Below are 16,188 nucleotides of genomic sequence, written 5' to 3'. Positions count from 1 at the left end.
AAGCTGATTATTCCTAATCTAACCCTCTCACAGCTTTTATAGTCCGTCCATCCTTCTTTTTAATGCAAAAAGGTGGATTCATTATAGTACAGGGACAGGACAGAAAGAGCTTCTGTTTTATTTTGTTATTTTACAAAGGTCGGTAAACTTGTTCTTTAACGGACCAGAAAGTGAACATTGTAGATTTTGCCAATCATGAAATCTTGTAACTGCTCAACTCTGCCATTATAGCACTAAAGCAGCCGTAAGTAATATGTAAGCAAATGGTCTGATTTATTTTATTAAGTTTTAGAGCATTGCTTTCTTTCCTTTTTTTTTTTAACTTAGGAAAATTCAAACATACATAAAAGTGGAGAAAATAGTATAATCAGTCACCGAGAATTCCCATCAGCTAGTTTTATTTTTTTATATATTTTTAAAAGATTTTATTTATTTATTTGACAGAGATCACAAGTAGGCAGAGAGGTCTGAGCCAAAGGCAGAGGCTTTAACCCACTGAGCCACCCAGGTGCCCCTCTCATCCTATCTATCTATCTATCTATTTATTTATTTATTTATTTATTTTAAAGATTTATTTATTTATTTATTTGACAGACAGAGATCACAAGTAGGCAGAGAAGCAGGCAGAGAGAGGAGGAAGCAGGCTCCCTGCCGAGCAGAGAGCCTGATGTGGGGCTCGATCCCAGGACCCTGGGATCATGACCTGAGCCGAAGGCAGAGGCTTTAACCCACTGAGCCACCCAGGTGCCCCATCTCATCCTTGTTTTTATATTCAACTGTTAAAACTAGCTGATGGCTGGGGCACCTGGGTGGCTCAGTGGGTTGAGCCTCTGCCTTTGGCTCAGGTCATGATCTCATGGTGTATAGAAATGTAACTGATTTCTTTTTTCTTTTTTTTTTTTTTTAATCATATGTTTTTTATTTATTTTCAGCATAACAGTATTCATTGTTTTTGTACCACACCCAGTGCTCCATGCAATCTGTGCCCTCTCTAATACCCACCACCTGGTTTCCCCAACCTCCCACCCCCCCACCTCTTCAGACCCTTCAGATTGTTTTTCAGAGTCCATAGTCTCTCATTGTTCACCTCCCCTTACAATTTCCCCCAACTCCCTTCTCCTAACTCCCCATGTCCTCCATGCTATTTGTTATGCTCCACAAATAAGTGAAACCATATGATAATTGACTCTCTCTGCTTGACTTATTTCACTCAGCATAATCTCTTCCAGTCCCGTCCATGTTGCTACAAAATTGGGTATTCATCCTTTCTGATGGAGGCATAATACTCTATAGTGTATATGGACCACATCTTCCTTATCCATTCGTCCGTTGAAGGGCATCGTGGTTCTTTTCACAGTTCGGCAACCGTGGCCATTGCTGCTATAAACATTGGGGTACAGATGGCCCTTCTTTTCACTACATCTGTATCTTTGGGGTAAATACCCAGTAGTGCAATTGCAGGGTCATAGGGAAGTTCTATTTTTAATTTCTTGAGGAATCTCCACACTGTTCTCCAAAGTGGCTGCACCAACTTGCATTCCCACCAACAGTGTAAGAGGGTTCCCCTTTCTCCACATCCCCTCCACACATGTTGTTTCCTGTCTTGCTAATTTTGGCCATTCTAACTGGCGTAAGGTGATATCTCAATGTGGTTTTAATTTGAATCTCCCTGATGGTTAGTGATGATGAATATTTTTTCATGTGTCTAATAGCCATTTGTATGTCTTCATTGGAGAAGTGTCTGTTCATATCTTCTGCCCATTTTTTGATATGATTATCTGTTTTGTGTGTGTTGAGTTTGAGGAGTTCTTTATAGATCCTGGATATCAGTCTTTTGTCTGTACTGTCATTTGCAAATATCTTCTCCCATTCCATGGGTTGCCTCTTTGTTTTCTTGACTGTTTCCTCTGCTGTGCAGAAGCTTTTGATTTTGATGAAGTCCCAAAAGTTTATTTTGGCTTTTGTGTCCTTTGCCTTTGGAGACATATCTTGAAAAAAGTTGCTGTGGCTGATATCGAAGAGATTACTACCTATGTTCTCCTCTAGGATTCTGATGGATTCCTGTCTCACGTTGAGGTCTTTTATCCATTTTGAGTTTATCTTTGTGTACGGTGTAAGAGAGTGGTCGAGTTTCATTCTTCTACATATAGCTGCCCAGTTTTCCCAGCACCATTTATTGAAGAGACTGGCTTTTTTCCACTGTATATTTTTTCCTGTTTTGTCGAAGATTAACTGACCATAGAGTTGAGGGTTCATATCTGGGCTCTCTACTCTGTTCCACTGGTCTATGTGTCTGTTTTTATGCCAGTACCATGCTGTCTTGGTGATCACAGCTTTGTAGTAAAGCTTGAAATCAGGTAACGTGATGCCCCCAGTTTTATTTTTGTTTTTCAACATTTCCTTAGCGATTCGGGGTCTCTTCTGGTTCCATACAAATTTTTGGATTATTTGCTCCAGCTCTTTGAAGAATACCGGTGGAATTTTGATTGGAATGGCATTAAAAGTATAGATTGCTCTAGGCAGTATAGACATTTTAACAATGTTTATTCTTCCTATACAAGAGCATGGAATGGTCTTCCATCTTTTTGTGTCTTCTTCAATTTCTTTCATGAGTGTTCTGTAGTTCCTCGAGTACAGATCCTATACCTCTTTGGTTAGGTTTATTCCCAGGTATCTTACGTTTCTTGGTGCTATAGTAAATGGAATCAATTCTCTAATTTCCCTTTCTGTATTTTCATTGTTAGTGTATAAGAAAGCCACTGATTTTTGTACATTGACTTTGTATCCTGCCACGTTACTGAATTGCTGTGTGAGTTCTAGTGTTTGGGGGTGGAATCTTTTGGGTTTTCCATATAAAGAATCATGTCATCTGTGAAGAGAGAGTTTGACTTCTTCATTGCCAATTTGGATACCTTTTATTTCTCTTTGTTGTCTGATTGCTGTTGCTAGGACTTCTAATACTATGTTGAACAAGAGTGGTGAGAGTGGGCATCCTTGTCGTGTTCCTGATCTCAACGGGAAGGCTGCAAGCTTTTTCCCATTGAGGATGATATTTGCTGTGGGTTTTTCATAGATAAATTTGATGAAGTTCAGGAATGTTCCCTCTATCCCTATACTTTGAAGCGTTTTAATCAGGAACGGATGCTGGATTTGTCAAATGCTTTTTCTGCATCAATTGTGAGGACCATGTGGTTCTTCTCTCTTTTCTTATTACTTTGTTCTATCACATTGATTGATTTGCGAATGTTGAACCATCCTTGTAGCCCAGGAATGAATCCCACCTGGTCATGGTGGATAATCTTTTTAATGTGCTGTTGGATCCTGTTTGCTAGGATCTTGTTGAGAATCTTAGCATCCATATTCATCAGTGATACTGGTCTGAAATTCTCCTTTCCGGTAGGGTCTTTGCCTGGTTTGGGGATCAGGGTAATGCTGGCTTCATAGAAAGAGTCTGGAAGTTTTCCTTCTGCTTCAATTTTTTGAAATAGCTTCAGGAGAATAGGTGTTATTTCTTCTTTGAAAGTTGGGTAGAATTCCCCAGGGAATCCGTCAGGTCCTGGGCTCTTGTATTTTGGGAGGTTTTTGATCACTGCTTCAATCTCGTTACTAGATATCGGTCTATTTAGGTTGTCAATTTCTTCCTGGTTCAATTTTGGGAGTTTATAGTTTTCCAGGAATGCATCCATTTCATCTAGGTTGCTTAGCTTATTGGCATATAACTGTTGATAATAACTTCTGATGATTGTTTCTACTTCCTTGGTCTTAGTTGTGATCTCTCCCTTTTCATTCATAATTTTATGAATTTGGGCTTTCTCTCTTTTCTTTTGGATTAGTTTGGCCAGTGGTTTATCGATCTTACTGATTCTTTCAAAAAACCAGCTTCTAGTTTCATTGATACGTTCTACTGTATCTCTGGTTTCTACCTCATTGATCTCAGCTCTAATCTTGATTATTTCCCTTCTTATGTGTGGAGTTGGTTTGATTTGTTGTTGATTCTCCATTCTTTAAGGTGTAGAGACAGCTGCTGTGTTCTGGATTTTTCAGTTTTTTTGAGGGAGGCTTGGATGGCTATGTATTTCCCCCTTAGGACCGCCTTTGCTGTATCCCATAGGTTTTGGACCCCGAGGTGTCTTCATTCTTATTGGTTTCCATGAACTGTTTCAGTTCTTCTTTGATCTCGTTGATCCAAGCATTCTTAAGCAAGGTGGTCTTTAGCTTCCAGGTGTTTGAGTTCCTTCTGAACTTTTCCTTGTGATTGAGCTCCAGTTTCAAAGCACTGTGATCTGAGAATATGCAGGGAATAATCTCGGTCTTTTGGTATCGGTTGAGTCCTGATTTGTGACCCAGTATGTGGTCTATTCTTGAGAAGGTTCCATGTGCACTTGAGAAGAATGAGTATTCTGTTGTTTTAGGGTGGAATGTTCTGTATATATCTATGAGGTCCATCTGGTCCAATGTGTCATTCAATGCTCTTGTTTCTTTACTGATTTTCTGCTTCGATGATCTATGTCTGATAGAGGCATGTTAAGATCTCCTATTATTAATATATTCATATCAATATGACTCTTTATCTTGATTAACAGTTTTCTTATGTAATTGGCTGCTCCCATATTGGGGGCATAGATATTTACAATTGTTAGATCATCTTGGTGGATAGTCCCTTTAAGAATTACGTAGTGTCCTTCTGTATCTCTGACTACAGTCTTTAGTTTAAAATCTAATTTATCTGATTTGAGAATCGCTACCCCGGCCTTCTTTTGAGGCCCATTGGCATGAAAGATGCTTCTCCATCCCTTCACTTTCAGTCTGGGTGTATCTTTAGGTTCAAAATGGGTCTCTTGTAGACAACATATGGATGGGTCCTGTCGTTTTATCCAATCTGCAACCCTGTGCCATTTTATGGGCGCATTTAGGCCATTCACATTGAGAGTGATTATTGATAGATACGTTTTTATTGACATCGTGTTACCTTTGAAGTCTTTCTTTCTGTAGATTGTCTCTGTATTTCTGTTCAGTGCTATTCTTAGGATTTTTCCTCTTTTATAGAACCCCCCCCTTAATATTTCCTGCAGTGTCGGCTTGGTAGTTGCGTAGTCTTTTAAGCCTTGCCGGTCTTGGAAACTCTTTATCTCTCCATCCATTTTGAATGTCAGTCTTGCTGGATAAAGTATTCTTGGCTGCATGTTCTTTTCATTTAGTGCCCTGAATATATCTTGCCAGCCCTTTCTGGCTTGCCAGGTCTCTGTGGACAGGTCTGACATTATTCTGATGGGCTTTCCTCTGTAAGTAAGGAGCCTCTTTGTCCTAGTGGCTTTCAAGAGATTATACCTACAATTATGATTCCTCAATTTGACTATCAGGTGCCTTGATGTTTTTCTGGAATCTATAATCTTGGGTGGAGACCATTCGGCCTCTAGTACATGAACTCTGGTTCCAGTCGCGAGATTGGGAAAATTTTCATGAAGAACTTGTTCCACTATATCTTCTAGACTTCTTTCTTTCTCCTCCCCTTCAGGGATTCCAATAATTCTGACGTTGGAACGTTTCATGGCGTCATTTATTTCCCTGACTCTGTTTTCATGGTTTCTAAGCTGTTTGTTCCAGGCTTCCTCTTGATCCTTTCTCTGTTTGTCCTCCAGATCACTAATTCTATCTTCTGTCTCAGTTACCCTAGCTTTGAGAGAATTTAGATTAGATTGGAACTCATTGAGAGCATTGTGAACCTCAGCCCTGGTAGCTTTTAGCTCTGCCCTAACATTGTGAACATCCTGTCTGGTCACTTTCAGCTCAGCCCTAATCAATTCCGTTTGGTCATCCATGGCTTTCTCCAACCTAGCTATTGCCTGGATAATTGTTAGCCTGAATTCTCTTTCCGACATATTGTCTATGTTGATAGCCGTTAGCTCTGTTGCAGAAGGTCCATCCTCTGTATTTTTCTTCTGTTGGGCATTCCTCCTCCTAGTCATTTTGGTGAGAGATGACTGAACAGATGTAGCTGGTTGTATCGACCGTGGTGCAGTCTGGGTGCACCCTGGAACACTTCTGAACAATCTGGATTCCCCACCCAAATGAGAGAAAAAAGAAAAAAAAAGAGAGAGAGAGAGAGACAGGAAAGAAAGGGAAGATGAAAGAGAAGGTTCAGCCCAAATGGGCCCTAAGGTAAAATTTATGAGGTATACAAACAAAAACTGACAAAAAGACTGATAAAAGTACGTAACAAGAGAAAAAATATATATATGTGCAAATAAAGGAAGAACCTTGTTGAAAAGAACCCCAAGTGTAAGATTTATATACTATCAGGACAAACACAAAAACACAGAAGCACTGGCTGAAGAAAAAGATGGGAGAGTGGTTATAAATTCTCAGTGTGGGCGAGGAGGGTTGTTTTGATTCTTCCTGGATGTATCTTGATATCTTTGTTAAAGGACTCAACTTTCCTAGGCTAAAGGGGGATTAAAAATTGATTTACCTATAGGGGTAGTATTGATTGGGGAAAGGGGATTACTTTGAAGTTTAACTCTATATGAATATTAGAAAATAAAAATAAAAAGAATAAACTAGACTAAACTAAACTAAAATTTAAAAAAATTCAAAAAATAGAAATGCAAAAGAAAAACACAGGTGTATGTATCAAAAAGTTCAGGTTAGAAGGTTATTATGGAATTTGATGTACTGGACAGCTTGCTGTGATGGTAAACAGGTTAAAAAATTATCTATATTAAAAAAAATGAGCCAGAATAGTGGGAACAAATTAAAAATAAAAGTTGTCCTATTAAGTGTAGTGGTGGTGGTTCTCTTGTAGTCTTTTTTTTTTTTTTTTTTCCTTTCCTGGTGGGTTTTCTGGGGGAGGGGCCTGCCGTGTGGGTTTTCAGTCAGTGATGTTCCCTGAGTTAAGTCCTCCAGTCCCCCTCAAGGGGGTGGGCTCTGAGGAAACTGGTTTTTTCAGGCTTTTGTTCTCTGGAGGTTTTTATGTTTGTTCACCTTTTTTTTTTTTTTCTTCTCGCCTTGACCACTTTTGATGGTTTTTGTAGGTTTAGAGGAAAGCAGACTGCACCCTGACCTCCCTCTCAGAGAGAAGCGTCAGTCTGTTCTTCTGTGGGTGTTGCAGAGCCCGTATAAATCCCCCCTTGGCCGCTGGCAGAGCAGGTTCCGAGTCGCGGTCCCTGGGGATGCAGGATCTTGTGTTTGTACCCAAAACCAAAGCAGTGGCAGCTGTTTGGGCAGCTCCAGACCGCCAGAGGTTCCAAGCAGCGATCACACACTGAGATTTTCCTGCTGGCCCAGGCTGGGAGCCTGGTCTTTCTGGGTCTAAGAGCGCCCGGCTTGCGCGTACCTCTTTCAGGGGAGGCTGTGGGTCGCGCGCGCGTCTCAGGCTCTGAGAACGGTCCACAGGTCCGAAAGCACCAGGCTGGGCCTTCGCGCACCTCTCTCAGGGGAGAGTTTGGGGCGCGTGCGTCTTAGGCTCTGAAACAATGGCCCGTGTCAAAGAGCGCCGGCTGGGCTTTTGTACCTCTCTCAGGGGAGGACGGGGCGCGCACATCTCAGGCTCTGTAGCAGGGCTCGTGCGTTCTGCCGTCGGGCGTGGCTCCCATCCCCTCACGGGCCAAAACCCACGCAATATCCGGCGCGCTGGCGGCTCAGGGACCAAGACCTGGTTTCTCCGCCGCACTCTCTCTGGCTCAGCGCCAGGGGAGGCTGTCCTGGGACCGGGGACTTAAGCCCCTGTCCCTAGCCAGCCCGATTCCCACAATCCCCCCCACCCCCGCCCGGGCGATCTTTTGCTCTTTTGGAGTGCTTTCAACCAGTCTCCAAGTTAATGCTGGTCCCCAGACTCAGGGGACTCTCGCTGGTATTAGGATATTACTTTCCAACCGGTCACCTCTGGTGGCTCCCTCCCCCTTTTGTTTATCTTCCGATATCAGTCCGCCTTTCCCACTCCGCTGTACCTGCCCACTGGTGTCTTCTGCCCCTGTAGGGATCCAGATGTGTATAATTCTGATCTCGGGCTGATTTCATGGGTGATCGGAGTTCTTTGGTACATCTCACTTTAGGATACAGGTTGAAAAGGCGCCTCCTCCTACTTCCCCGCCATCTTGTTCCCACCCCCCATGTAACTGATTTCTGTGCATGATTTTGACCAGTCTTGCTTCATCCATATTCCCACCCATTTCTCCATGCCCCCAATTATTTTGAAGCAAATTTTATACTTAATTTTATCTGTAAATAAACTAGTTTTTATAGCTCTGAAAGGGGGATTTTTTTAAAAAATCATAGTTACAATATCACATTTTCCTGATTCTTGTTTTTTTTGTCTTTTTTCTTTGTTTTTATCTGTAGTTTTCATTCTTATTTGTTTTTTCTTTTGAAAGCATGTTGAAATAACTAAGTTTTGTTTTTTTTTTAAGATTTTATTTATTTATTTGACAGAGATCACAAGTAGGCAGAGAGAGAGGAGGAAGCAGGCTCCCCACTGAGCAGAGACTTCCAGAATATATTATTGTTTTTAAAAAAAGAGGTAAAGCAAGGAGAATATGTATAAGTAAGCTATTATTTAGCTAAGTCAGATAGCAAGAGAAGATATACCTGCATTCGCACATATATATATGTGTGTGTATATATATATATATATATATGAGTATGTATTTAATATACCACTTTATTTTTTTTCCAAAAAATTTATTTATTTGACAGAGAGAGAGAGAGAGAGATTGAGAAAGAGAGAGTACAAGCAAGGGGAGCAGCAGCATCCCCATGGAGCAGGGAGCCTGACGTGGGGCTCAATCCCAGGACCCTGGGATCATGAGCCGAAGGCAGAGGCTTTAACCCACTGAGCCACCCAGGCGCCCCGAAAAAACTAAGTTTTATGGAGTTTCTCATACATTTTGCTAGTTATAGTTTTTATTGTGTTAAAATACATGTATATAAAATTTACGATCTTTAAGTATATAATACAGTTGTACTAAACACATTCACCACCATCCATGTTGACTTTCTTAATCCTGTAAAATTGAAATTCTGTACCTATTAAACAATAACTCCTGCATTCTCTCCTCCTTCTAGCCCCTGGCAACCTCCATTATTCTTTTAGTCTATGATTTTTGACTACTCTAATTAGTTCATATAAATGAAATCGTACATTTGTTTATTTGTGACTGTTTTATGTCACTTAACATAATGTCTTAGGTTTATCCATGTGTAGCATATTGCAGTATTTCCTTATATATCGTCTTTGAAGAAGTGTCTATTTAAGTCCTTTGCCTATTTTTGAATTGGCTAATTATATTTTTTTTTAGTGTAGTTTAGTATGATCCTCTGTTTCCTGTACTTCATGCAAATTGGTAGCTAGATTTAGAGGCTTGATCAAAATTTAGTTTGATTTGGGAGCAGCAGAGAGAGAAAAGCCTGTCTGTTTTTGTATCTATCTCTCTTTTATGCTAGGTGCTACTGATCATTGACTTAATCTGTTAATTAGAGGCTACAAAGAGGTGTTATTTTCTGTCTTTGTTTTTTCCCATTTATTCATTGAAAGACTTCTATAAAGGGGAGCTTAGCATCATCTTTATTACTTTGAGGTACAGCTCATATATAGAATACATGATAAATGCTTGGTTCTAGCTTTTATTATGAGTTTTTGAAAATAATGTGTTGGTTCCCTAGGAACTTTCAAAAATGACCAAGGATATTTTTTGTTGGGTATTTAAACATATTTGGTGTGTTTGTTGTCCTTATTGATGAATTGTGGCCTCTTTGAGTTAACTTAGAAGACCTTTTGTCACAGCCTTGGTAATTTTCAGTGGTTTGCTTGCTCTCTAGTGTGACAAGATGTTCCTAGTGTTTTGTGTATTTTGTGTCAAAGGCCTGGGGTCAGTCAAATCTCCAGAGTCCCTACTTTACTTTTATGGGGAGGTCATACTTTGCAGTCCACTAGCTAGGCACAGGAGTTCTTGGAGTTATTGGTATGGTTGTTGTTTAAAAGCCTTTCATTGAACAGAGCTATGAAATATGTGTTTGTTTGTTTTTAACAAAAATATTTCATGAGTTTATACTGAGGCTTCCAATTTATTTTTATTTTTTTTTTAAATCATCTTTTTTTTTTTTTTTAAGATTTTATTTATTTATGAGAGAGAGAGAGCGAGCGAGCACAGGCAGACAGAATGGCAGGCAGAGGCAGAGGGAGAAGCAGGCTCCCCGCAGAGCAAGGAGCCCAATGTGGGACTCGATCCCAGGACGCCGGGATCATGACCTGAGCTGAAGGCAGCTGCTTAACCAACTGAGCCACCCAGGCATCCCGAGGCTTCCAATTTAAATTCATGCTACATGATTTTCACTTCTTCGGTCTCACATCCATGTCTTCTCCCATGTGAAAAATCTCAGATCTCAGTGACCTTACTGTAATTACTGATTGCTTTCTCCCATAATCATACACAAAAGTATCAGAATAACAATACCAATAGGAATATAATTTTGGAAACAAGAAACTTTTTTTGCTGTACTTTGCCTTGTAATTTATTCCTAAGGAACATTCATAACAGTTGATTTTATTTTTTTTTTTATTTTTTTTTTATATTTTTATTTATTTATTTGACAGACAGAGATCACAAGTAGGCAGAGAGGCAGGCAGAGAGAGAGGAAGGGAAGCAGGCTCCCTGCTGAGCAGAGAGCCCGATGCGGGACTCGATCCCAGGACCCTGAGATCATGACCTGAGCCGAAGGCAGCGGCTTAACCCACTGAGCCACCCAGGCGCCCATAACAGTTGATTTTATTATGGCTCAAAATCACTTGAGGTTTTTGTTGTTGTTGTTGTTGTTACATTACTAATATAACACAGATGCACATTTAGGTTAATTTTGCTTTTAGCTTTTACAAGCATTTGTAATAAAAAATTGTAATCAATAAAAAATTGATTTTTTAAATTTTATTTTCAATATGTGTTTTGTTTTTTTTTTGTTTGTTTGTTTGTTTGCAATTTTATTTATTTGACACACAGAGATCACAAGTAGGCAGAGAGGCAGGCTGGGTGGGGGCAGGAAGCAGGCTCCCTGCTGAGCAGAGCAGCCCAATGTGGGTCTAGATCTCAGGACACTGAGATCATGACCTGAATAGAAGGCAGAGGGCTTAACCCACTGAGCCACCCAGGCGCCCAGTGTGTGTGTTGTTTTAAAGTAGAATATCTAAAACAGGGTGTTAGGGGCACCTGGGTGGCTCAGTTGGTTAAGTGTCTGCCTTCGGCTCCATGATACCAGAGTCCTGGGATTGAGCCCCACGTCAGGCTCCCTGCTCCATGGGGATGCTGCTGCTCCCCTTGCTTGTACTCTCTCTTTCTCAATCTCTCTCTCTCTCTCTCTCTGTCAAATAAATAAATTTTTTGGAAAAAAAATAAAGTGGTATATTAAATACATACTCATATATATATATTATATATATATATATATATATGTGCGAATGCAGGTATATCTTCTCTTGCTATCTGACTTAGCTAAATAATAGCTTACTTATACATATTCTCCTTGCTTTACCTCTTTTTTTAAAAACAATAATATATTCTGGAAGTCACTCCATAATAATACTTAGAGCGATTCCTCAGTTATTTTTACATCTGCGTGATACTTAATTGTGTGGATGTAATATAGTGTATTCAACCATTGGTGGACTATTAAGATTGTGTGTGTGTGTGTGTATTGGGGGTAGTTCTTTCCCCCTTCCTATTACAGTTAGTGTCAGTGAACAGCTGTGTGTATCCCCCTTTTTTTTTTAACATCTTTTTGTTCAGTGTATTTGGAAAAGATTCCTTGAAGTGGGATTGATGAGAATATGGTAAATGCATATATGATTTTTGGGAGATATTGCTAAGTTTTTGTTTATAAGGGTTGTGCTATTCTACATTCCCATCAGCAGTATATTTTGCCACAACCTTATCAACAAAGTATGTTGTCAAATTTTTGGATTTTTTGCCAGTCCTGTGAGAAATGTTAATTCCATTTTAATTGCATTTCTCTTAGTAAGCAAGGTTTAGCATCTTATCATAAGCCTCAGAGCCATTTGCCTTTCTTTGTGAACTCTGTTCACTTCTCCAACACATTTTTTTGATCTCTGTTTTTAGAATGTGTATGTTAGGATTATTAGCCCCCTTGTCTTTGATAAGTTGCAGTTAGTTTTACAATTTGACTTTTGTGGTTTTACTTTGTTATTGTTGTATTAGCCTTGCAAAAGTTTTTTAAAATAGTTTAAAGCTATCAATCATTTCCTTTTGCTCTACTGACTGTATAGCAGGCAGAATAACATAATCGTGTAAAACATGTTTAAAATGTAAATTAAGTATATTTGTGAAAATACACACTTATTCCTCATTATAATGTGTTCCTTTTGCTTCTAGGCAAGGATAAAAGCCATCAATACATTTTTTGCTAAGAATGGTTATCGATTAATGGATTCTAGTATGTATAGTCAGCCCATTCAAACTCAAGCACAGTATGCCTCACCAGTTTTTATGCAGCCTGTATATAATCCTCACCAACAGTACTCGGTCTATAGTATTGTGCCTCAGTCTTGGTCACCAAATCCTGCACCTTACTTTGAAACACCACTGGTAAGTGAGATCCTTAAAGAATTATAAAATTTTTCACTCAAGCTGAAATTTGAAGAAATTAGTTAGAGTAGTTTATTTTTTGTTTTGTGTTGATAACTGGTTTCTTTCTGGCTTTTAAGTAGTGATAATGGTATCTAATCACCATGTGACTAAGACTTGAGCTATTGATTCCTATAATTTTATGCTTTAGATTTTGCTGAACGAATTAAAATAAGAAATTGTGTAAATCCTGATTAGTTTAAAATGCTTTCAGTTAAAATTTTTCAGAGAGAATGTACTTTATTAAGTAATGACCTAATGATTCCTTGATATTTGCAGTGAGTATTATAAAAGTAAGTAAGTAAAATGCTTAAAATTAATTTTGCCTTGTAAAAGAAATTGAGGGGGATCCTGGCTGGCTCAGTGGAGCATGCAATTCTTGAGTTCAGGGTCCTGAGTTCAAGCCTCATGTTGGGTGTAGAAATTACTTACAAATAAAAAATCTTTAAAAATTTGATGCTAGGTTAGTTCATCAGGAGTTTCTTAAAGCCTTCACACTAGGTTTTGCCCTCTTCATTAATTGTTTTTAAACATTACCTTTTCTTTTAGGCTCCCTTTCCCAATGGTAGTTTTGTGAATGGCTTTAATGCACCAGGATCTTATAAAACAAATGCTGCTGCTGTGAATATGCCTCGACCATTCCAAAAAAATCGGTAAGATTAAAAATAATAGTGATACAGGGGCGCCAGGGTGGCTCAGTCATTTAATTAAAGCATCCACCTCTTAATTTTGGCTCAGGTCTTGATCTCAGGGTCATGAATTCAAGCTCACATTGGGGTCTCCACCCAGCATGGAGCCTACATAAAAACAAAACATAATGGAATTTATTGTACACAATTCCCAGTAGTTTTTAAAGAATTACTGTGGTAATCACAGTGCTTATTTACAGACTTAGTAAAAAGCTTAAACAATTTATTGTAGAATTAGTAAACACACTTTGACCTCATAGTGGATAATTTGTATAAAAAAGATTTAAAACTAAGATTATACATAATACACTGATTTTTTAATATTAAAGATAAAAGAAAATTATGATAACATAAAATGGGTTCATGGTGTTCCTTTATTGTCACTTGTTTTTGTTTGTGGTACTTTCTTGGTGAAAAGATTGAAATCACAGTAGGAAAGCCAAGAATGACAGTCCAGTCATCCTTGTTTATAAGGAAGTATGCCTATGCTTTTGAAGGTACATGGCAGGTTTAGTATAATTTTGTGGGCTATTCAAAACCATTCATCTACAATCCTTTTTCATATATCTGACCAGTACAGGTTGTTAATTTTTTAGTTACAAAAATTATACATGAGTATTTTCTTCTTATAAATTGCAAATATTACAGATGAAACAGAGCTTTTTGATGGACCCTAATCCTTGTTTTGTTTCTTCTAAAAAGTGACTACTTCGAGACCTTTATTTATCTGTTTGTTTGTTATTTATTTATTTATTTGAAGTTACCAGTCAAGGAGAAAGTAACTTTTAGGAAGCCCTTTTGTAGTTTATTATATGAACCTTATAACAGCCCAGTGATGATCACTAGACCTACTTAGAGAGACTAGGACTAACTTTCAGAAGTCTGGGCATTTTTCTACCTTTCACACTTCCTCTTTCTGTCACTTTACTTCTTCCTTTCCATCTTTTGTCACTTATTCTTTATCTTTCTTTTTTCTTTTGCCTGGACTGAGATTGTAAGTCCCTCTCAGTGAAGGGTAAGATTATGAGATCTGAGGGCTGTTTAAACCTAGTAACTTATCTGTTAGGTATATTGAAATGCAGTGAGAAAATTTAGGCGAATTAATAGTTCTGAACAGATAAACAGCATTCTCCTTCATGAAGTCATTTTCAGATATGATAGATAATAAAAATATTTTAAAAACACTTCGTGTTGACGATGTATAATTTTCACTATTAAAAATCTATTTTGTGGGGCTCCTGGGTGGCTCAGTTGGTTAAGTGCCTTTAGCTCAGGTTGTAATCCTGGGATCCTGCAATTGAGCCCTACATCAGGCTCCCAACTCATCAGGGAGCCTGCTTTTCCCTCTCCCTCTGCTGTAGCATGTCCTCCCCACCCCACCTCCACTTGTGCTCTCTGGCGCTGTCAAATAAATAAACAAAAATCTTAAAAATATTAAAATCTATTTTGTGACATAAAGTAATTATTTCATATAATCTTAATGAAATTCAACCCAACTTTGTCTCCTGGTTTTTATATTTAAGTTTTAATGGCAGTAACCTAATTTTTTTATTTTCTGTAAAGAATAGGGTAGCTGTAGATATTGTTGAAATTCATGTTTAATTGTTGGGGTTATAATTATTTTGAAGTTTTAAATCCAAATTCAGAGAACCAGGAACTGGCAATGTGTTTGTTGATATAAATTTATAACCAGGAAAATAGACTGTAAAAGTGGAATTTTTAAACACAAGGGGCCAAATATAAATCTTATACTTCCCTGTATAATCTCTTGTGGAGCCAAGGTCCTCAGTTGCTTGGGCTTACTTCAGGTGTTTTCATTGTTGATTTAACTGTAGCCTCCTTTACCCCCTACCCTAGCTTCATCTGCTTACACATTGTTAGAGAATTGGGTGCTTATACCGGTCATCCAAGATAAAAGCTACCCTTGTTTATAGTTTTGGGTTTTTTTTTTTTTAACTAGATTCTATACCTAATTCATGAAGCCATGCCAGGCTATTAGTTGCATTATCCTTCCTAGTTGTTGTTTTGTTTTTTTTTTTTTACAGAGGCTCTTTGAACAATTGATTTAGTAAGAAGGTGGGATTTTAATATAGTGCACTGTTTCTCTGGTTTTCGTTGTCACTCCCCTAAAGAGTGACATCCCCCCATTTTTTTTAGACATCACCCCAATTTTTCCCTATGAAAATTTAGTATTGAAGATGTGTTATATGTATTTATATAATATATGTATATCTGTGCTCTATGCATAAAAGAAAGATTGGGATTTTTTTTGTTGTTCCTTCTCAGCCCCACCCCCCACCCCAGGAACCTTTTTTACTCCCACTAGGGGTGATGTTGCCCCATTGAGAATGTATGGCATAAATTCTTTAATAAGCTTAAAGCCTGGCTGATTTAGGTGTGTCAAGACTGCTACTGGTGTTAAATTAGCTAAAATCCTAGTTGTATTTTGAGTATCGAAATAGAGGTAGCTTTATCTTGAAGAACTTTGGATTTTACCCCAAATAGCTCCAAACAACTTTTTTATTTTTTTAAGATTTTATTTATTTTATTTATTTATTTGACAGAGAGCGGGGGGAGTCGGAGAGGGAGAAGCAGGCTTCCTGTTGAGCAGGCAACCCGATATGGGGCTCAATCCCAGGACCCTGGGATCATAACCTGAGCCGAAGGTAGATGATCAATGACTGAGCCACCCAGACACCCCTCCAAATAACTTTTTTAAATGTAAAAATCTCAGACAAAAAGAGTTTACATTTTTATAATGTGATACTTTTATGTGTACCTTAATTTGTGGAAACTAGAATACAGTAGAAGGCAATTTTTAACTTGTCCCTTTAAATGTACTTTTTACCAGGGCACCTGGGTGGCTCAGTGGG

At 38.5% G+C, this 16,188-nt stretch overlaps 1 protein-coding gene across 5 annotated transcripts in view; it reads left to right on the top strand.

Annotated features, from left to right (window-relative positions):
• The window catches only part of LARP4 (La ribonucleoprotein 4), an 88,104-nt gene that overhangs the window by 56,703 nt on the left and 15,213 nt on the right, over positions 1-16,188 (top strand). For all 5 annotated transcript variants that reach the window (XM_032876814.1, XM_032876813.1, XM_032876812.1 and 2 more), the window contains 2 exons: positions 12,375-12,587; positions 13,176-13,279. In XM_032876814.1, the coding sequence (XP_032732705.1) occupies positions 12,375-12,587; positions 13,176-13,279 (317 nt within the window). The remainder of the gene's footprint in view (positions 1-12,374; positions 12,588-13,175; positions 13,280-16,188) is intronic.

Source organism: Lontra canadensis, unplaced genomic scaffold (genome assembly GCF_010015895.1).
Source record: "Lontra canadensis isolate GAN:19392208 unplaced genomic scaffold, GSC_riverotter_1.0 scaffold59, whole genome shotgun sequence".
Taxonomy (NCBI): Eukaryota; Metazoa; Chordata; class Mammalia; order Carnivora; family Mustelidae; genus Lontra; species Lontra canadensis.
The sequence above is the reverse complement of the archived record's forward strand: the minus strand, read 5'-3'. Positions and strand labels throughout refer to the sequence as shown.